The sequence below is a fragment of the Excalfactoria chinensis genome, chromosome 12, assembly GCF_039878825.1.
Source record: "Excalfactoria chinensis isolate bCotChi1 chromosome 12, bCotChi1.hap2, whole genome shotgun sequence".
NCBI classification, from domain to species: Eukaryota; Metazoa; Chordata; class Aves; order Galliformes; family Phasianidae; genus Excalfactoria; species Excalfactoria chinensis.
Window position 1 is genome coordinate 6824490 of NC_092836.1, and position 22619 is coordinate 6847108.

Consider the following 22619-nt stretch of genomic DNA (forward strand, 5'->3'; position numbering starts at 1 on the left):
GTTTGCCTCCTCTGAGAAGTGACAGCCATTTACCAACATGTGTAACAGGTGGTGGCTGTTTTGACGTTTCCAGTGGAAGCACCACTAATTAAGCAGAAAAAGAAACAAACTTTGCAAGCAGCCACCCACCACAAAGACGCATGTGGAAGCAAACAAAGCCTCAATCAGATCTGGAAAGCACCAAAAATTAAAGTATCAAACACACGCGGCGTCTTCACTGATTCATCCCCAAAAGCTGCTCCTGGAAAGCTGTCTAGCTCATCAAACCATAGAGTCATAAGGGCTGGAAAAGACCTCGCAGATAAAGTCCAACTGCGGACCAGTCCTCACCATGCCCGTTAACCGTGTCTCTTGGTGCTAATTAGTAACTCAGGTTGGATGGGGAAGCCTGATCTAGGAGGGTGTAACTTGCTCTGCAAGGTCCCTTCCAACCCACTCATTTTGTCATAGAACCACGGAAGCACCGAGGAGGCTGGAAAAGACCTTCAGCTTCGTTCGCGAGTGTATGATCTGCACGACCTTGTGTGCTGGCTATGGGGACACTGCGGGGCTAGTGGATATGGCTGTGGAGATACTGTGGTGCCGGTGTATGGCCACGAGGACACCGTGGTGTCAGCGAGAGGCCGCGGGGACGCGCACAACGCGGCGCCCTCTCGGCCCCTCTGAGATAACCGCCATGGCGGCAGCTGCGCCTGGCCGGCCCCCAGCGGGCATGCGCAATAGGGCCGCCGGCGCGCTCTCTCCCTCGCGGCGCTCCCTCCTCTCCGAGCCGTGCAGCACCACGGACAGCGCCCGCCGAGCAGCGCGCGCGGGGGGGGGCGGGGCCAGCCGAGGGAGGGGCGGCGCGGGAACGCGCGCGGGCGCGGCGGCGAGCGGAGCCGGGCAGAGCCGCGCCGTGCCGAGCTAACCTTAGCTCCGGCCCCGGCCTCAACCGCCGCGATGCTGGACCCGTCGTCCAGCGAGGAGGAGTCGGAGGAGCTGGTGGAGGAGGAGAGCGGTAAGGAGCCGCTGGCTCCGGCCGCCGCCCGCCTCTCGCCCAGCCGCCCCGGCGACAGTCCCGGCCCCGGCCCCGGCGGTGGTGGTGGTGGTGGCGGCGGAGGAGGACTGCAGCCGGGCGGGCGCGCCGGGGGAGCGGCTCGGCCCGCCAGTCCCAGCCCGTCGGTAGCCAGCGAGAAGGAGAAGGATGAGCTGGAGCGGCTGCAGCGCGAGGAGGAGGAGAGGAAGAGGAAGCTGCAGCTCTACGTCTTCGTCATGCGCTGCATCGCCTACCCCTTCAACGCCAAGCAGCCCACCGACATGGCCCGCCGGCAGCAGAAGGTACCGCGGTGCCGCCCTGCCCTCCCCGTCCTCCTGCCGCTGCCCTTCGCGGCTCCGTGCCCCTGTTGCCCTCCTGCCCCCCGTATCCCCGCGCCGCCCCCTGCCCGCTCCCGGCCACGATGCCTCCCGGGCGCCCCAAGGGCAGTCCCGGCGTGGGGCACCTTGGCCCCGTGCGGGCCCCGTCCCGGTGTGTGGCTCCGCTGCCGCCCAGGCACCGCTCCTGGTTATGCAATATGGGAATTGGGGATGTCCGGGATTTTGGCCGGTTGGAGGTTGTTGAAAGGAGAGAAATAGCGTTTCTGATGTGCCCCTTTGTCATCCTGCAAGAGGAGTCTGCAAGTTTGCTCTTACTGCAAAGTTCCTTTCTCTGGGAGTTGACTTAAGCAGTTGCAGAGCCTCCTTCCAACTTCTCCCAGCGTGTGCTCCCCCGTTCCTTGGCAAAGCATGACAGCAGAGCTTTGCCATAGAACAGCAGATACTGCCACGATGTCCTCCCTGTGTGTGTCATGGTGGCACTGAGCTGTGCCAGGAGCCCCTCACCTGGGCACTGGGGCTGACACGGGGCTGGCTGCACTCAGCAGTGTAGATATGAAGTTTCTGCAGCATAGAGATGCAGACGTATATCCCAGCAAACTCAGCCAATCTCCTTCATGGTGGGGCGCAGCTCAGGGATGGACAGCTGTTGTTTATTCCTGGTTTTAACTGAGTTTCATAGATGGCCTTTGTAGCCTTGGTAGCATCCTGCCTCCACAAATGACCTTTATACTCAGGGAGACTCCTGGATGTATCGATGGGAATGACATTCATTCAGCTCTGCTACACCAGAGGACTATTATTAGTCATTGCAACATACGGAGGTAGGGAAGTGTATCCGTTCTGCATGTAAAGGCAGTATAGGACAATCTGGTGCTTGCTGGAAGGTTGGTGATCTGCTTTGTGAGAGTGAAGCGTGTGGCTGAAGAGAAGACAAGGTTTAGAGAGTTTTTGATACACATTTTTTGCTCGCAACTCTTTTCCCAGCAAGCAGTGGGTTTTCAAAGTCGTCTTGCCTTTTGTTTCCTACCTAACTTCTTCACGTTAGGAGAATAATGGAGTTTATGTAATTCTTTGTCTTGGAGGAATCCAAGCAAACAAACCGAGCAGCTGTTCCTCACATGAAAGTGAACTGAGGACAGAAAGGAGTATTTCCAAAAGCAGCATCTGTTGGTGTGGGGTTGTGAGGCTGGGAAGGAGGATGAGACACGGCTGTGTGGTCAGTGCTGCGCTGTGCAGAGCCAGGCAGGGATGGGAGGCAGGAAGGACGTGCAGGTGGAACAAAGAAATGGAAAAATCAATGGCCTGGCAACAGGACTCAAAGGAATGGGGAAGGTGTGTAGGGCCTGGGGAGAAAATAATCTGTTCTGTGTGATATATGGGAAATATGCCTGGCTTCTCTATAAACACAGCTCAAATAGGCATCTGGCAGGGGTTTAGCATCTCCCCACAAACTTGGTCCTTAAATGGCATTTGGAAAGCTAAATTTAACTTGACAACACGTGTCAAACTGAATTCAACCTTTTAAAGGTGATTTCACTCTGGGTTTTTTCTCCTGTATGTTCCCATATTCAGCTGTCACAGAGGTTCCAGGGTGTAAATCCTTGTCCGTGTTCCTAAGCCCGACTCCTGCTGAAGTAGTTCAGAGTACTGCCAGAGCTCCTTATGGGCTCCATGTAATTGCTGTTTTCCTCTCAGATCACTCTGCCAAAACCCCATCTCTCCTTTCCCAGCTTGCAGGAGGCCCTGGGGTGACACGTTTGGGACTTGTTCCCCCTTGGACACCGAGTTTTGCTGGGGAGGTTCTGATGGGTTTAGTCTTCATAATGAGAACTTTGTGTATTGCTGCATATCCAATAGCACTGCAAACTGCAGATTGCTGCATCCTGCTGAGCTGCCCAGTGCTGCTGAGTCCACTTTGTAGCTTCCTTCTCCATCTCAGTGATAGAAGAGAGGGCAATTGGTTTTGTTGTAGGATGGAAATAGCAGTTCTGCTGCGTATCACTGGAGCTCATTTGGGTCCTTGTGAGAGCCTGCAGGTGGTGTCGGGTGTACCAGCAAAACTCAGCAAAGAGCTTAATCTTAAAGTGATCAATTTAAGCTGAGCAGTGTTGAGCAGGTGTGTGGGATCAAACTCTCTTAAACCTGTGGCATTGCATGTTAAAGTGTAGCCTTTCTGCCATTTTGGCATGTGTACAGGTGCTACAATGGTTAGGAACGTGATAAACCTAACACAGCCTTCTAAATAGTGGTGTATTTCTACACTCTCCTGGGTCGAGTTGTTGCTCTCATCCTATTTTTTGCACAAGTTCTTTCTTCAAACCTCTGACGTGTTGCCCTGGGACTGCTGTGGTTCAGGTGGTGGTGGGATTTGTTTTGGGAGCTGGGGTTGTGTGGTCAGGTGCTGCTCTGCTGGACCCAAGGAGCCCTCAGAGATGTGGGGTTTGCAGCTCTGCAGCCAGGAGAGGAAAGCAGGTGGTTTTTGCTTTCTGTCTGTTCTTTCGTTGCTCCTTAGCAGCTAAAAGAACAGAAGTCGAGTGTTGTGCTCAACGAATTGTCTGGAATCCACAGAAAATGATGATTTTCAGTTAAAACACTTATCATTTATTTTGCCAGTGCCTTATCTTAATTTAATTCTAGCCGATATTAAATATTTGCCATAGTTTGGCTATTTATATGCTTGCAGCTGATTGAATTGGGAAGCAGGTAATTAAAATAGTCTGGAAGCTTGTTCTTTGGCTGTTGTAAAACTTTGCAGCTCCTCATCTGGACCAATGATTCAATTATCATGGGTGGCACCTCTCAGGCCAGAGATGTTATGAGTGGGGAGGACTCATCTGATCATGCAACCCCAGCTAAAAACCCGTCGTTTGCAGGAAGTATAATTTACAGCCTTGCTCTGCATAGTCTAGACGCTCTACTCTCCCCGAAGCTCTTTGCCTTTTGCACAGTTTGTAATTCCTTCTGATGAGTTATGAGTCACTCGTGCTCCGTTCACCTAAGTGGGAAGCGGTCTACAAGTCATTTCCATATGTAATTCTTTTGTTAGCTGAAGAAGTAATTAATTTTCAGTGCAGTTCAGCAGTAGGAACCCAGGCATCACGGTGCTGGTACTAGCAAAGTATGTATGCTACCCCTTGTTAACTGCTGCCAGTACTTTAATCCAGAGGATTAACATCCTGCTTACATCTAGTTATGTACATGTGATTAATATGCGGAGTTTAACAGATACAGTATGATCAATAAAGCTGTTGCTCGGTTGCTGTCAACATCAGTTCTGCCAGTGGCTTTGGCAGCACCAGGATTTCAGCCTCAAAGTGGTCTCTGCTGTAGTATGTCTCCAAAAATCTAGGTTAATTAGAATGAGTTCAGGAGAAGGGACCTGTCACCCAGGGGGATGGGTGGGCTCCTGCCAAGTGGGTTTTGTTCCCAGCTGGGAATGGAGGCAGAAAAGAAGGTGGCCTCATTTCTTGCTCTGGGACAGCGTGGAGCACATGGGAGGGAAAGCAGAGCTTGGGAAGCTGCCTCTGCCTTGCCTGGCTGTTCTTCTGGGTTGGGTGGACATGGTTATGAGCAGCACCTGTAAGTGCTGTCACTCTGAGTGCGCAGTTGTTGATTGAAAAAGTGCTTTTAGTGTCCATACTCTGCACTGTCTGCCTGTGATTCAGGCTGATAAACAAGTCAGACCTTTCCTCAAATTTAAACACCTGAGTCAAAATGTCTTCCAAATGTTTATTCAGCTTGGGGTAAGCCATGCAGTGCTCACAGCTACCATGGCTCAAAACCTGCCTGTCTCAGAGCAGGATGGGGAGCTTGGACTTCCAGCTGCGTAACAAATACACACCACTGGGTCGTGACCCATCGCTATGGGATGCACCATGAGCTGTGCAATTCAGCTGACACACAAGTGGGTGGAAAGCTGCCCCAATGCACAATCGTGACTCTCAGACTCTGTGCTCCAGTCCTGCAGCCATGGCTGTTCAGTGTGGTCTGCCCACATCCAGGTGTTAGCAGTTTAACTTAGTGAAACCTAGATTCAGTCATGCTCTAGGACAAGTGCCTCTAGTCTCTGGGTATGAACTGGATCTGCTCCTGTACAGGCATGGAGCAGCATATCTTCTGCTTGGGCAGGGATCCTGAGCGAGCAGCTTGGTTAACTTGGTTAACTTCTGGCAATTGAGGGGGGAAAAAAGGCTATTTGTTAAGAAGCGGCTTATGGAAATCTGTCCAATCTCACACGAGCCCTTATGAACTGCATCATGTCTTCTGTGATTCCTGAATTTGATCCTGAGTGCACATTGAGCTGGATTGAACAGCTCTGGGAGCGTGTGGATTCTGTAAGTCAGTACAGAAGTTTGTTAGTTGTGAGACATGTTTGCAGTTGATTAGGCATACAGGGGAATTCTCTGGGGAATTTACCATGTTCCAGGCCCAGGTGATGCTAGTTGGCATTACCTGAGCTTGGAAGCAAGCTCCTCTCCCAGCTGAGGGTCCCACCAGCTGATTGCTTCTGCAGTGGGAAGGGTCTGCTGCTCTTGCATCTAGATAGAAGAGGTATAGGTGCTGGGGGGTGATGTGAGAATCAAGCTGAAAATCAAGCCAAAGGGAAATTTCTCTAAGATGCTAAATATCCTTTCCTGGTTCAGCTTTGCGTATTGCCGACACGGAGCTGTCAAGGCCTCAAGCTTTACCTTCCATCTTAGCTGACTGCTCCCACCCTTGTAATCAGAGATTACAGACTCATCGCTGCTTCGGAAGGAAGCTAATGGGGTGACGCAGCAGGAACCAGCTGCCTCGCTACCTGCATGGTGACGATGCAAGGATGAAGGAAGGACACTGAGCGCTGCTTCAGCTGGAGCTGTGCTGCGGGGCTCAGCAGTGTGGGGTGTCCCTGGCCCATCCTCTGCCAGCCAGACCTCCAGGCAGGGCCCATCTGCTGCTGGTAGCTGGGGATGTGCAGCTGCTGGAGCAGTGAGGGGTTGTTTTGGTGTGTGGCCAAGGCCTAGCTGGAGTTAGGGCTGTGCAGATAGCGTGTGGGCTCCCAGGTGGGAGCTGGTGTGGAAGGCTGAGGGGGGGCTAGGGGAGAATAACCAGAGAGAAAATATCATTTTACACCTTCATTTCTAAGGTTATTCTGTGTCTCTGTTGCTGGACTTTTATTTCCAATTCCTTAAGCTCAGACCTCTGAAGCCTCCCATTGCAAAGCTCATTCTTGGTGTGTTTCATGCAGAGGGATTCATGGTAGATTTTTTTTCCTGTAATCTCCTCTCTGTAGATTCTTGTCAGCTTCTTTCTCCATTCTTTCTCATTCACCAGAATATTCCTGTCTGTACAGGAGTCACCCCGAAAGTAAATCGGATCCTGCTGTGTGGGACAGTCTTCCCATCCCCTATTTACAGTGCATGCAATTACCCTCCATGCATCTCGGAATTCTAATTGCCTTTTTATTGCTGTTTAGCAGTGTGTTAAAGGTTTTTGAATGCTCATGCCTTGTTTTCTCATTAGCTCTATTTATTCCTCCTTTGGCATCCTTCCTCAACCTCATCAAATTTAGCATCTTCTCCTTGCCTTCAGGGCCTTGTGCGACTGCCACTCCTCACTTGTTCTCCTGTGTCCTGTCTCAGGTTGCTGCTCTAGATGTTCCATGTTCTCGCTATAGCACTCTGTTGGGGCTGTCCCCTGCAGTGGGCTCCTTTGTTGGGTAGTGTATGGGAGATTGGTAATCACAGTCTGAACCTCTGATTAATCAGCTGAGGCAAGTGTGGGGTCAGCTGTGGGAGCACAGGTGAGAGTGATGTAGCTGTGCTCCCGGAAGGGGTGGAGCTTGACTCCATCCCCTCTGAGACCTCATTTAAGGGCTGACCCCACTGAGGCAGCATCTCTTGGAGATCACTCACCAGTGAGGGCTGCCCCAGCTTCTTCAGCCAAGGCACCACCATTGGTGAGTTTTCCTTTACTTATTCCTTCTGTACATTTGCTACCATCTGTATATTAACAACCAATACAGGTAGGTTGGCTTGGATAAGATGTGCTGGTGTGTGCTATGGGAGCTGCCTTGCATCAGGCAGGGCTCCTCAGTGCAGCTCTGGTGATTAGTGGCAGGTAAGCAATGCGGCCTGCCTGTTCTTTTTGAGCTATGGTGGGAAATACCACTTTTTGTGCTGGAGGGTACCGTGTTGTGATGATGCTGGCTCTGTCCCTATGGTGCTGGTTTGTTGGTGGCGCAGGTGCTGTGAATCAGCTGTGCTCTCCTGGGAGCTTTGCACCCACACATACACAGGGCTGCTGCATCATGAGCTGTCCCAGTGCGATGTGGCCTCTCCAGAGCCATGAGTGTTGGGCTGGGAACACACAGCTGCTGTCACTGGGCTTTCTGTATTAGTGACTTTCTCTCTGATGGCCAAGATGGATGTGGCCCTTGTGCTTGTACGGCACCTGGCACACTGCATCTGTAACTGGGAGCCAGCAGCAGCCTGGATTTGTCTCATGTTGTCTCAGAGTTCAAAGTCCTTTCTAATGTTATTTGCTCTATGATTTAGCCTTGTTGTGTGGCATTTCCATAGCTTGAATTAATTTAATTATCCCCCGAGGTGCTTGCTTGCTCACAGTTGTCCAGGACTTTGTTGACCTCCTCTTGTGTATTGAGGAGCCCACACGACTCTGAATCATCAGTAAACGTAATTGTTGTGTTTGATGTTTGCTCTGTGATATATACAATAAATAAACCTGGCCTTAATACCAATCTGTGCCTCCCCTATAGGCACCTACTTTGTTCCCAGCTGCATACAGCCCAGCCACTCCATCCTAATAGCATTCCTATTGACTAGAGAGATTAATATTTCATGTGAAATTGTACCAAAAGCTTTCTCAGCCTATAGGTACGTTGTGCCCCCAGCACACCTATTAAGCATGATGTCATCTCTGCAAAGATTTGCTTGGCTTACCAGCCCGTGGCCCTCTGCAGCTCATCAGTATGGTGGCTCAACCTGTGTGGAGCTTCCCTGGGCTGAGCTGCGCAACAAGGTGCTGTTTCTTGGTCTGACATCAATAAGATGTTTGTTTTTCCTCCTGTGTTGAGTGCTGTGGGCTCACGGGGTGCTGCATTAATTGTTTAGGGCAGGTTGTGAGAGAGCACCAGGACCAGACCCATTGCTGCAGTTCAGGTGCTGAACATCCATGGGCTGCCCCTTCTGCAACTGTGTGTGTGTCCTCCCCGCAGCCTGCACAGCTGCTGCCTCTTATAATAAGGCAGTTAATAGTCTTGCATAATTCATGCTTACAAGTTGTACACACTTGCTGATAAAAAGAGCCGATGTTTAATTTACACACGTGGGGTGTCATGTAGACCTGCCTGCATGAGCCGTGCTGAGATGGAAGGAGAGATGGCAGCGAGGTGTGAAGGGCAGGTCCTGGCTTTGCAGTGCTGGGAGGCTGCGTGGTGGGGCTGTGCATCTCTGTGTGTGGATACACGTGCTGGCTGCCCTTGTTTTGGGCTCTTGGCGTGAGCTGCACCCCATCCCGGCCTCCAGATGTTTGTCCTGTGGCTGTGGCACTCGGCTCAGCTGCCTGCAGGACAGCCCATGTGAGACCAGCCACAGAGGGGCTGTCAAACTGGTAGAGCAGCTCAGCTGCTTAAACCCATGCGAGCAGAAGAGCAAGGCCCCCAGTTCCATTCCATCCACTGAAAGCACAAGATTCAGTGTCCAGCCAGAAGCAGATGGCTTGTTATTTCTGTGTCCTTTCATTTTATTACTGCAGGTCTGGGAGGGAGTTACAGCTGCTCCGGTAGTGTGGCAAATCATCTCCATTTATCTTGTGCTGTTATGCCTCAGCGATGTCAGATGGTCTCTTTACATTTTGTGTATATTCAGACTAAGCCAATCACAGCATTTTTTCCATGAAAACTTAATGATGAAAGATAACACCAGGTGATATTTTTCTTCCTTAACCAGTTGTTTCTTTTGCCACACAACCTTTGTGTTAATGGTCATCTTTCCTTGCTGTGGTTCAAGAGAACAGATGTGCCTTTTGAATATGTATATATTTCTACCTAGAATCTTTTTTCTTTTTTTCTTTTGTTTTCAGCTCTGACTACTTGCATTGCAATGCTTGTGACCTATATTCAAGGTGAAACTTCTGATAAGTGTTTGCTTTGGGAAGGGAGGCACACAAGCATGTTTTTGAGGAGATTAGGGCCTGTCAGACGGCAACACACATTTCAATTAGACGTCAAAATGCAAATCATTCAGACTTCAGTGAACATCAAGGTGAGACGAGGAAGAACTTTAATCCATTCTGAGATAAAGTTGAAATCCTTGTGTGCTTTAGTTATCCCCAGTCAATTATGCTTGCTAGAAAATGTGTGCTGGCAAGTAAAGCTGTACAGGAAAATCCTCCCATGATATTTTTGTCACTTGTTCAGATGCTTGCTGTCCGCATGTAGAACTCATTTCCTCCAAGGGCTATTCCCCTTCAAACAATAGAAAAATGACTCAGAAAGTTGCAGCTGCAGTGACAGCTCTCATGATTTTAATGGCTTGATGATTATTTGTATTTTTGGGTGTCTTAGGCCTGAGCTGGCCTGTGGTGTGCACTGCCTCGCTGTGATGCAGGGATGTTGTGCAAGAAGGCCTGCCCTCCATCCCTGCTCCATGGACCTCAGTGTGATGGGCAGGCTGCTGAGGATGCTGTGTACTATCAGTGCTCCCACCCCATGGATGCCCTGGGCAGGGTGAAGTAGGGGCCAGTGCATGGTGCTGTATGGAGCAAGGCATGGCCAGAGGCTTCTGAGCATCACTAAATAGTAGGTCCAAGGGGTTTCCTTTGGTCCTGGTGCCTTTGGGAGGCAGAGCCTAGAGCTGGAATGCAGCTTGCTGAATCAGAAAGGGGACCACTAGCCTTGAGACTCAGGGGGCTGGAGGGAGGAATTGCTCATGCAGGCACTTGGAGCAGAGCAGGTATGTGCTTGGGAGGCTTTTCTTCCCTTTGGCTTTGGAAGTTTGAACTGAAGTGCTGGAGTGGTGAGAAGGCTGGGAAATATTTTTGTACCCTCTGCTCAAAGAGCTAAAGTTGCAGTTTTAGAACACATAAGGTGAATGGAAGATGCTATTTCTGCTCTCCAGTCTCTCTGCTTTTCATGTATCTTCTCTTTCTGGCCTCTCAGCAGACGTTAATGAAAAAGTAGAGGGTGTGAACCAGAGGGGAAAAAAAAAAAAAAGCTTTTCTCTGTTGAAATCGTGTGTACAAGGTCATAGCTGTTTGTGTAGCAAATCTCACAGGACTTGAAAAATGTCCTTGGTGTCATCCTATGCAATTTGTCAGTAGTGTTTATGGACTCACAGCACTACTTTGCACCAGAGATGGCAACCATACGCTGTGGTTATACATCAAGTCTCCTTTTTTTCCCCGGGTTGGATGACTCAGGTTTGTAGATACAAGGCTCGTAAGTTGAATGGGGGGAAAAAAAATAGCAAAATGTGAATTATGCAGCTATTTTCACAGCAGAACACTTAATTATGGTTTCAGATGTACTCGGCACTAGAATAAGTGATGGAAATAGAGCAGCTCTATAAATGTCCGTGTGCCTTGGAGGTCAGACCTTGCCTGGGGGATTCTCAGGCACTCCCACCACCCTCTGCCAGGGGGACAGGGGGGAGGGTAGGGCTGCAAGCATGGGGAGACAGAGGCAAAGAAACAACCTGCATCACACGGGCTGCTGCTGAATCACTGTTTACGCTGTTTCTGTACCTGCTGACTTGATGCATGAAAATAGGATACTTCTATTTTTAGTTCTTACCTTGTGCATTCATGCAGATACTTGCACTGAAATTAGACTTTCAGTGATGGGAGTAGCATTGTGCCCACATGCAAAGTATTTCGGAGTTACGGCGCAGCGGCAGTTCTCCCATCTCACCTGCATGAGGAGCAGTGTAGGTGTGGGAGTAAGGCAGCGTGGGGCTGAGCACCACATCCTGCTGGCTGCTTGTGTTCTGATGTGCTGCCCACGTGGGGTCAGAGGAGCTGCTGCAGTAGGGCTGAGCCAGGCAGACTGGGATGCTGAAAATAGGGGGGAGGGAGGGGATGATGTAGAAAGTCATTACTGGGGTCCAGCATTGCTGCTGTGACTTGGCCAGCTCCAAGAAGGCAGGTCGTGGTGCCTTCATCTTGGGCTGCACAGCCTCTGTGCCTTCCTATAGGAGACATACTGCATGGAAACATCCCTACAACTGAGGAGATTAGGGATACTGGCATATTTGCTAAATGTAGTAAACCATAAATTAGAGATTTCCCTGTTTAAGTTTGGGATGGAAAAAGACAAGGGATTGGAGGTGTCATGTGGAATATTCCAGTGAAAGCAAGGCTTTCTCATCTGACTGTACTGGGATTAAAAATAGCATTTGGGAAGGAGAAGAAATGAAAAATAAGTACTCTGCTTTTGAATGGTTTCCTGATCTGCATGACAGCAGCTCTGTGGCACTGCCTGCACTCACTGCTGCGACTTCAGAACTCAGCTGTGATTCCCTGGGGCTGATAAGATTATTTGACTTAATGCATCCTTTAAATAACATTGCCTGGCCCTTCCCTACCCCACATCTGTAGCCACAGGTGTTTCCCAGTGGGGCTGGGAAGCCAATGCCCTTAAAGTGCCCTGAAGCCAGGCAAAGCATCTTCTGCTCTGTCCCTGCAGGCTGAGCAGACAGGCGCAACCCCATTTCTGGCCCTGAGCTCCCTGCAGCTCTGATCTCAGGGCAGTCTCACTCCCCACACCTTGCAAGTTCCCATTAACTTTTATCACCTCTCCTTACCCAGCCTGCTCAGAGCACGTTTCAAGACAATGGTGTTGCCTTCGAATTCAGCTCTGTTTCCCAAATAACCATTAACTGTGCTGTGAGAGTCTGGGCTGCCCAGGAAGAATGACTGAGTCATTCTGGTACTTGTTCTGGCCCAGCGAGGCCTGATGTCTCCTGGCTTCCTTTGCTATCCTTCGTCATTGCAGTTCCAGGAGAACTCTGTGTCCTTGTGAAATCTTCCTCCCTCGCCCTTCTGACAGGGATATCTCCTCATGTCCTTATAGGATAGGGATTGTCTGCCCCACTGATTTTATTAATGCCTCCTCATGGGAGTGGGCTTAGAGGGCTATTACAAATGTGTGTTACAAAGTCAGCTTGCTAGATGGGTTTTCCCAAGCCTTTCAGAGTTGGATTCACTGTGCCTCTCTGTATTTGGGGAAGAAATGCTACAGGTTTGGGTACTTTGTATCCTTTATTTTCTGGACCCCAAAGTGAGATGGAGATTCACGGTTATTTAAAGCCAAGCATCACCAGACTGTGTGCAGGGAGCCCTGGCTATCTCTAGAGCTCTGCAGGCTGATTTTCCCTCGAGTTTCTGTAGAGACATATTTGAAGGTGTAAGGTGTTTTCAGCTTGTTTCCCAGGCACTCCCTCACATGGCTCATGAGGGGTATTTTTTGGCTGTTGATGCTCTCTTCACACAGAGCTTGTCGGTCAATAGTCAGTCATGGCAGATTCCTGTGCCTGGCATGCTTCTTTGCTCCCTAATTGCCTCCTCCTTGCCTCCTATCTGCATCCAGTAAGCAAGCTACAGCTGTAGTTAATTACTCTTCTGGGCTGAGTGCTGTATTATAGTCTGTTCTGTCAATACTAATTGTTTTATAGAAATATGAAGTACCACTTTCCCTTCCCTCTGAGGGCTTCGAGATGCAATGTGGGCTCTAGTGATATTGTTCTGCCCTTCTGTCCAGTGTGAACAGGAAAACATGATCTCCAGTTCAGAACAGGTACTTCGGGTCATCTTTTGAAGAGCTGCTTTTGGGATCTGCTCCCATGCCTTTCCACTAAAGCTCTTTCCCTTCTCTGATGCCTTGCCAGTACTGTGTGTTTAAAACTGGTTAACTATAACACAAGACCAGAGTGATAGCTGTGTTTTGTATTGGTGAATTCAGGCAGTCCTTTCTTGTACCAGGCTGAGGCTCCTTATTCTTTCTTTTCAACATCTGGTTTAATAAATAAGTTGCATAAAGGAACAAGTAAATGAAGATGATGTATGCAGGCATCTCCTGCGAGTTCACGCAGCAGCACATAAGGAAAACTCTCCTGCTGGTACATGGAAGATGTCAGCCCCTGGCTTTCTGAGCTGTCCTTGCTTGTTTGAAACCTCCTCCAGTGGCTGGTCTCAAGTAGATACCCGCTGCTGATGTCTCTTTGGCAGAGATGTGTCATTCTGTTTCTGTTTGTTGTTCTGGGATAAACATCAGATAAAGACGCATTTGTTCATAATTAGAGAACGGTAAATTAAAATGTGTCCCAAGTGAGTTCAGCTTCAGTGTGCTTCCAGTGACGAATTCTTTGGGGCTGTGTTTCGATTCTCTTTGCCTCACTGGAGGTTTTGCTGCTCTCTTTGGTCACTAACAGCCTTGCACAGAGCAGGATAAACTCCAGGGTTAGGGATATTTGCACTCATATGGCATTTATAAAGAGCTTACTCCAGCGTGCTCTTAGCTTTTCCCATATCCTGTTAATATAGCCGTGGGGGGATAGCTTTTTAGGCTTGGTCTCCCTGTTGTCTGTTTTAAGGGCTGGATATTTTGGCAGCTTTGTGAGCAGGTGTGCTGTCTGGTGTGAGTTTTCATACAAGAGCTTTTCAGCCAAGCACTCGCTACTCCGGTGCTGTTTTTCCCTACAAGCATTCAGCAGCATGATGTACTGCTGCTGTCACCTGCAGCCAAGACCTTGTTCTGTGACCTTAATATGCATCTCAGCTTCAAACTTGCTCAGTCAGGACTTGCAAAAGCCTGTGTTCATGTCCTTTGTATTGTGTCACACGGGCTTGTTGAAGGCTGCATGTAAATTGCTCTTTGCAAACAGTTTTCTGATCTCAGCCACAAATCTGATTATGGTTACATTAGGGAATGGAAGCATGAGAAGCCAAGTCGTTGCTTTAAGTTTTAGCATTAAAGGTCAAGTTCTGCTGATTTTTAATCCTTTGACAGCAGCAGCAGCCTCTTACCTCATGCTCCCACAGCTTCTCCCCAAGGAGCACGCAGGTTTGGCACAAAGTGTGGGTCCTTCTGCTTGTATTTCAGGGCTGTTTCCTTCCTTATTAAAATGCACGTGTTTATCCTCATTTAAAGTCATCATCTGTATCAAAAAGCTAATCATCACAATACCTGGCTTACTTTTCCCCAACAAAGATGACAGCAGTGATACGAGTCATTATGTTGCTGATAGTAAAATTGCTACCTTCAGGCACGTCTTTATGTTAAGGTTGAATTTTTTGGCTGCCACAATTCACAGGAGAGAGACAGTTGGAAATTTTCTCCTTTAATAAGTAGTTTTCATAGCTCTCAAGTTTCTTAATCGAGTCAAGCTGCTATAGCTACCAGACTGGAAAGAGCAGAAGATTCAAGTGCCTTTTTCCTTTTAATATGCAGCTGTGTGTGTAAGAATATTTGTGGCTTTCCAGAGTTAGGATCAAGTCATAAAGAATTCTGGTGGGTTCTTGCTATTGCTCAGCTTTTGTGGTCCTTGCTGCAGCAGTCTTTGTGTGTCCTGTCCTCCCACTGCACCTGGCTGTCCCAAGGCACAGTCAACATGCTGGGGACTGAGGACCCCTCAGGCTGCAGCTGGCAGTGTCTGCTGAGGGTCTGGAGCCACCAGGATATGAATTTCTAGTTTTCAGAGTGAAGTCTTCATGGGATTATAACATAGCATCACATGAGAACATGATTGATTTTTCTTCCTTGCTCCTATTTGGGGAGGCATAAATGCCTACATAGGAAAACCAGCTGTAGGGAGTATCCCAAATGCCACCATCTGCGTACCTCCCAACATCTGAGCGTTGTGCTCTGTGAATGACGACAGCAGCCTCTATCAAGGGTATGACTTGTATTTAATTGTGTTGCAATCCCTTTAATCTAGGATTATATCCAGTTGTTTTCTTCATGTGGGATGTAGTCTGTCAGATAAAAGTGGGAGCAGCTGGGAGGGGAGAAATGGCTCTGAAAAGAGGCTGAAAACCTCGAGCATCTGCAGATGCTTTTGTTACAAGCATGAACCTGTCTCAGAACCATCCAGGCAGGTGCACATGCTGCTAGGACCCTCTGGCTTTGATAACTGAAGACCCTGGGAAGGCAACTGGCTGCAAATGAAATGGTGATTGCTTTCCCCTCACTGAATGAAATCTTCTCTGAGGCGATTATGCAGATTAAAGCTTCCCACTGTAATGTACCAGAATAAATATAGTGGTGGCTGTGTGCCGTGGGACTGCATGCAGGGTGGCTCTGGGTGCTGCGACCAGCTCCTTGCAGGGAGAACTTGCATTGGTGGCATGCCCAGGCTGACCTCCTCTGGTTTGTGGTATCATGATGTGACCATGGGGTAAAGGTTTGCAATTTACAGTATGTCACCAGGCTGGGAATGCCAGTATGATATTTTGACTTGCACAGGGCCTTTTTAAAGCAGCTTTGCTGCTCCTCAGCAGGAGCATCTGCAGCAAGCATTCACCACAGCACTTGCTTTCTGTCTGCACGAGGAGCATGCTTGCAGGGCAGCCAGCCACATGCTCACTTGGAAAATAAACCATCCTCAGACACCTGGGGAAGGAAGCAGTTTTGGAGCTGAGGATGCAGCCAGAGTTTGCCTGATCCAGATGGTGTCCAGAAAAGGAGTCCTGTTAAAATAGGCTGGGAAGGATCTGTTTGAGCTCAGTGCAGGCCTGAAGGCACTCAGATCGCTTTTAATTTCCTCACTGCAATGTACACCTGTTATTTCTTGTTGTGGACATGGGGAATGCGTTGTTCTCCTCTGTGCAGCAGATTTCTCCAGTGCTTGAAGGACTTCTGTGGGTGTTCCCAGGCTTCCCTTGCTCCACATTCCTTCTGCTGTTGCTGCTCCCCATCCTGATGCCCCTCTCCTGCTCCCTTGTACCCTCGTACATCTGATGCTTTTCTCTTTTTCTTTTTCCCTTACAGCACAGTACAGCTGTATTTGTGTTCGGCTGTATTGCGCTCTGCTGACAGCTGAGTAACACCGTGCAAATGACTTAATGTACCCCCAGCTATGCGCTCCAAGTGTTAAGTTAAACCATTACCCTCAGTAACGGGTGGTTTTTGCCAACCTGATAATTGGCAGTAGGTGCCACTTTGACTGAGGTACATGGGAGACTTTGCCATGCCTACACAAAATCGTTTTCCTTCTTTATCACAGCGTGATTTAACTACCCGGCGTTGTTAGTGCTGTTTGATTGGGTTATGTGCTGTGTAATTCCAAATAGTGTGTGCACTGTAACCACATAGCAGATTATGAATTTCTGAAGTGCAGAATTCATGCACGTGAGAGCCACAGAGAACCTTTTCCATTGTAATTAGCTCCTTTCAAGGAGGGGGAAAAAAAAAAAGGCAGTGAAAAAGGCAGTTGGGTTCAGTGTGTAGTAAAAGCAGATTTGTTGTGGGCTGGGCCAGGGGCTGCGCAGTGCTGTGTGCTTCCCTCTGCTTGACATGGCCTTGGAGCTGGGGCTGCTGATGGCTCTCGCAGACCCTCATGGGACTTCATTTGAGTTATGAGCACCTTGGGGTGTGAGCTGGTGGGCTCTGATAGTCCGCGCATCAACTGCAGAATCACAGCGGCTTCAGATCAGCAAACCTGGAGCTGACCTCGGTGCTGAAATGAGGTGAAGTTCCCCCTGGTTTTTCAGTGTTTTGACAGCTGTTGTACTCTTGTAGGACTTCTGTTTTGTATCAGTCTTTCTCTAAAGGACAAAATCTATATTTACATCTCAGGGCTGGGTTTTATCTAGGCTTTTGCATATCCAGAATGTTTCCCCTGGTACAAACAAGCCTGCAGAGAAGTGCCAAGTCCTACTATGTGCGGCTAACTTATAAGATTTAAGAAGGTGGAGATGCTGGCAGTGTGTGTGTGGCAAATTCCAGTGCTGCAGGAAGAGCAGTCTTATCTTTAAGGCTGCTTGAAACCTGCAGAAGCCTGTGGCTGTGAGGAATCTAGCCTTGGAGAAGGAAATGTTTTCACTGCAGAGCTGAGAAATCATGCTGTGCTGTATGCAAAGATGGAAAATTCTACCTGACCCCAGTCACAATCAGTTGATGCCTTGAAATGTATGAAATGGAGACAGTGCTGGAGCAGCCCACGCTTATTTTTGTGCATGCTGGTCAGCCTTGGATCCGTGTGCCTGTGTTGTAGTGTCATGAATTGCTGCAGCCTCCTCTCCAGAGCTATTTCTTAACCTTTTAGTTCAGAAAAAATCAAGTGAATGGAAATAAATCCCACAAATGGCAAAGATCAGCATGATACATGACTGCTTCTGAGGTGGAGCCTTACCCTACAGTGTCAGTAGCAAACTCAAGATGTCTCTCATGTCTGCTGCAAACCCAGTTCATTTATCCTTGCTCTCAACCAGCCCCCGTGCGTGCCAAAAGCTGCAAGCATGGTCTCACCACCTCGTTCTCTCCCCATATGGAGAACAGAAAAGTGTATGTTGAGACCTATCTGTTTCCTTGCATGGACCAAAATCACACTGGCTATGGGTCAGAGCCCTGCTTTTGAGCAAGTGTTTTTGTAGGGGCAGGGGTGCCAAGTGTCTTGAAATTATGGTTGTAATGCTAGACCTTTCCTCCTGTCCTAAGTGCTAGACCATGATGGAAGTTGTAAATTACTGCATTTAATGCAGGATTTGTTTCTGCTAAGGTACAATGATTGATTGTAGAATTGCTGTCTGCTGAAACACAGTGAAAACTCCTTAGATTCAATTTAAAAGGTGAAAACAGCACTGGAGTATCCTGCTCCTATCCACCTTCCCAAGGACTACAGCCAGTCATCACTGTGGCTGTTTCTCTGCTGCCTATCACCCATCCCAGCCCTTCTTCAGAAGCAGCTGAGCTCTCCTGGGGGCCCTGGGTCTTTCCTCATGCACACAGCAGCCATCATTTGCATAGCACAGCTGCTGGGGCAGACTTAATGCAATTCTGTACTTACTGAAGGCGGTCATCAAGATGGGAGGCTTTTTGGCTTCCTGACTGCCACTGCTGTCAGCGGTTCCTATTAACACTAATGGAAATCACAATCTGGTGTCAGCAACACAGCACGCCCTGTGATGCTGCAGGATAGGCAGTGTGGAGGTAATTCCTTGTGTGTGACACAGAGCTTTGCTGTCAGTGGTCTTGCTATAATGTCATTGGTGCTGTGCTGGCTTGATGCTCTCTTATTTTCTGTCCTGGGCTCCTGAGTTTTGCTCCGGCTGCAAAGGGGCTGCTGGGTGCTTTGCCTTGCTGGTGGCTCAGGATTGATATCTGTATCTTATTGTGCATTTTCTGCCTGTGTCTGCTTGCTGTGTGGTTCATTTGCCACATCACAGGTTATCCTTCTGATGCCAGTTAGTTTTGTTTTGGTTTGGTTTTTTTCCCTGGTGCCATCTTCAGTCTTTTTGGTTCCCAGTTGTATCTGGATGAGTTGGAATTTGTTTTGCTCATTTAAATCCCATTTCTGAGAAAGTTGTCTTAGAAATAAATCACAAAGCTTTATGAAATAGTCCATGGTTTGGGAAGAAATGATCGTAGTGTAGAATACTAGAAGTGAGAAATTCTTTGCTTCCTAAATTTATGGAGAGCTTAAATGTACCCCAGAAGATAGTAGGTGGAAAAAAGCAAAGTTTAGTGGACAGATGCCTGCCACTACTGCTGAGTGAGGCTTGCCCAGCAGCTCTGCATCTGGGCTTGGCAGCTTTGCCTGGTGCCTGCAGCAGGGGGAGGCAGCTGGGTGCTGGTTCATGGCAAAGACTTGGGCTTCTGCACCAGCCAAGGAAGAAGTCTCCTTGCCAAGACTGGTGCTGGCTGTTCTCTTCCTAACTGGCAGTGGCACTGAAGTCCTCAGGTACCTCAGATTTTCAACTTTCCAGGCTTATTCTTTCCAAGGTTTCCTGGAATTGAGGGAAAACTCATTGCTGATTGTTATGTGTGCTCTGGCAAATGATGAGCCTGCAGGCAGGGTTTTGGTTGGAGCAGACAGCTTTCTGTCTCCTGTGCACATCGATCCAAGCACTGAAGGCTGACTGGGAACGAACCGGAGGTGGTACAAAGTTTCACACCAGTTTGTCCCTGTTCTGTTAGTGTGGGTAGGATACTTGCCCACTCAAGTAACCATCTTGTGCAGATCTCCAGGGCTTAGGGGCTGAAAAGGAAAATAACACTAGTGTCAGGGACAAGAGCATGGACACTTCCCCACATGAAGCTGCTGCAGCCGGGGGAAGGTGGGGTCTGGCATTCTTTGTGCTGGGTTTATGGACCCAGCCACATGGCCACAGTTGTGCTGGGTCCTTTGGGGCAGCAACCAGGCAGCTTGGTGCTGGGATGTGAGGAGGCATTTGTCTTGGAGACAGCGTCAATCAGCAACGCCTCCTCAAGCACCGGTGTGTGGGTCCCTCTGCAATATGGCACAGGCTGGCGGCAATGCTGGCTGAGCACCCAGCACCCCAAGTGAAGCACCCAGCTTGATCAAATGTTTTGGGTGCTCTCAGGTACATAACCATGCTGAGGAACATTTAAGATTAGTGTTTTTCCTCTTCAATCTCTGCAGGTAACAGTTGTCTATAATGGTTTGGTGTAGGCTGAGATTTTAATAGGGCAGCTCCAGTGTGAAGCGGGGCTGAGGAGAGCTGAGCTGCTGGAACCTGTGTGCACACATGTGATGTGGGATCTGTTTTGCCAGTGATGGGATCACAGCACACAGGGTCCTGCCCCAGGAGCTATATCCTGCTCTGTGTTCTGCTGCCTGCACAAGCCTTCTGCCGTGGCATAGCCGCTTCCACATGCTTGCTGGAGGAGGAAAACAAGAAGGCAGTGATTTGATGTGTTGTGCTCATTCTTTAGGGCTTATTTTCCCCCTTTTTCATGTTTTTTTTTTGACTCTTACAGTTTCCATCATCTCTTCTAGGGCACCTGGGAACAGAAGGGCAGCTCCAGGATGCAGAACGCCTTAGGCAAATTCTAGCACAACTGCTTTTCACAAAGAATAATCTGATTTTGTTTTTTTCCTCCTTCTCTATGCCCACATATTTTCTGCTCCTACCAACATTGAAATTATATGCTTGACATCTGCTCTGTCTCCGTTGCTTTTTGTGGGGGTTTTGGCTTGTACTCTCAACACACAGGCACTTGCTACCAGATGCAAAAAGAGGAACTTCTTCCTCCTGACCTGCAGGATGGGGCTCTGCCCACAACCCACTCCCATCACTCCTTGGGGGCTTTTCCAGCCAGTAGCACAGTGATAGCAGGGAAAAGTGAACCTCCCAGGAGAAGTGACTGGAACTTGAAGCCCTTAAAATAACCCTGCCTCAAGCTTGAAGAAGAATGACTCCCTTCTCTTTTACGGACAGCCTTCATTATATATTCCATTGCAGAGGATTCCTTAAAACAGCTCTCACTCCTGTAACAGAAAGCCTTTCACGTGTAGCTGTGTTTTTTGTAAAGGTTCTTTATGCAGGGCCACGTACAACCGATGGTTGAAAACTGTCAGACTTTAGGTGTTTAATGTGTATTGATTGTATCAAACTTGCTTTTTGCTAGGTTTGTTAGAAAACTGATATCTTACCTTTGCCCAGAAAAGTTATGGATGGACACTGGGGAATCTGGTTGCAGCAGACCCAGTTTGTCTGCTTTTACTTCTCTAAGGTTCTGGAACATGGAAAGCAGCATTGAGAGGTGTTATTTGTCTCTAATTAAACTGAGCAGGAGTTGAAAGGTGAAAAGAAGCCAGCATGCCTGCCAGAGGCATCAAAGGAAGAGGGATATTCTCCCAGGAAGCTGTGATATCCCTCCTGTCCTTACCAAATGCTCCCGAGGGTTGTAGCAGAGCTCAGACCACTTGCTGCAAAGCCAGCCAGCAGATGGCCTTTCTCTTATCTCAAAGACTATTATCAAGCTGTACGCCTAATTTCATGCAGGCAGCTAATTACCTCTTTGGAGGCACCAGTGCAGGACCTGCATGCACTGCACACGTGTTTCATGTGCAAACTGGTGAACACAATTTGCCATGGCTGCACTTCATTTTTATTTACAGCATGAAGCTGAGAAATTGGCAGTGCTTCCTCCAGCTTCCCCTGTTGGGCATGTGGATTCTGAGCTTGGAAATCTAGGAACTTGTCTGAGGTAAACTAGACCTGAAGGTATATCCCCATGGGGCTCTCACCCCATCTCTGTGATGCCTGAGAAAAGTCACCAGGTTTGCTTCTTTCATTTTCAGTCTCCTGTAACATTCCGGTTGAGTACAGGGGCTTGGAAAATGTGGATAACTTTAACAGTGCATATTTCCGTAAGGTAGGTAAGAACAACTGTAATAATAAGCCTTTCCATTGGAAATCATCGTCATAGCAAATAATGTATCCTGATGCCTTTCTCAACGATCTATGTACATACCAGCCACTGCACCAATGCCAGTTCGAATGCCTCATGTCTCCACGCAGCAATGGGCTGCAAATGCAGTGCTGTTTTCTAGCAGCATTTTGCTGCCTTGGACCAAACTACCTTCTATCAAACTTTTTCTTCCAGCACCAAGCAACGTGCCCTTGTAAAAACAGATTACTCACTTCAGCAGGAAATATGAGGAGGAGGTACGCTGAAGTTTCACACCTTTTCTCTTGTTTCTCATCTAGAAATGAGTTCTTTTCTGACTTGAGTGATTGATTGAACCCTTTTCAAGTGCTGTCTGAAGGAGGCAACTGGTCTTCTACTGGATCACAGATATATTTGGCTCTTAAATTTTCTTAAAACTGAGAATGTTTTCTTTCTTAGAGTTTGTTTCCTGGAAATCGTAGCACATGCACAGAATATGGGAACGCTTCAAGCCTGGCAAGTTGCTCTTAGCCGTAGCCCTGGTGTGTAATAGCTTAGATCTCTTGCTGGGTGCTTTGTAAAGCGACTGCCTTTGGGCAATACCCATTGCTCTGACTTGCCTGTGCTCCCCCTTCCATCCCACTAAGTCCATCTCAAGCTGCTTTAGATGGCAGCCCTCTCTTCTGGGGGGCAGAGAGTTTTTTCTTGGAGCAGAGAAGTGTGGGTGCAAGCAGGGCTCAGCACTTCAACCCTGTGTGCCTGGAAGCTTCTTACCAGTTCTTGCTGAATTGTTCAGTAGCATCAAAGGTATTACCTCCCCTGGTAACTTTGCCAGGCTGAAAATGGCTCTTTTCACAGAGGCTGGGACACACCAGGAGTCCTTTAGTCTCCATTCATTTGTCCATCTCTTCTG

The 22619-nt window shown here is 48.6% G+C and overlaps 1 protein-coding gene across 5 annotated transcripts in view; it reads left to right on the forward strand.

The window, feature by feature from the left end:
• The first annotated feature begins 823 nt into the window (after nucleotides 1-823).
• CADPS (calcium dependent secretion activator) overlaps nucleotides 824-22619 on the forward strand; it is a 171036-nt gene continuing 149240 nt past the window's right edge. For all 5 annotated transcript variants that reach the window (XM_072347840.1, XM_072347843.1, XM_072347841.1 and 2 more), the window contains exon 1: nucleotides 824-1317. In XM_072347840.1, the coding sequence (XP_072203941.1) occupies nucleotides 940-1317 (378 nt within the window). In that variant the 5' untranslated portion in view covers nucleotides 824-939. The remainder of the gene's footprint in view (nucleotides 1318-22619) is intronic.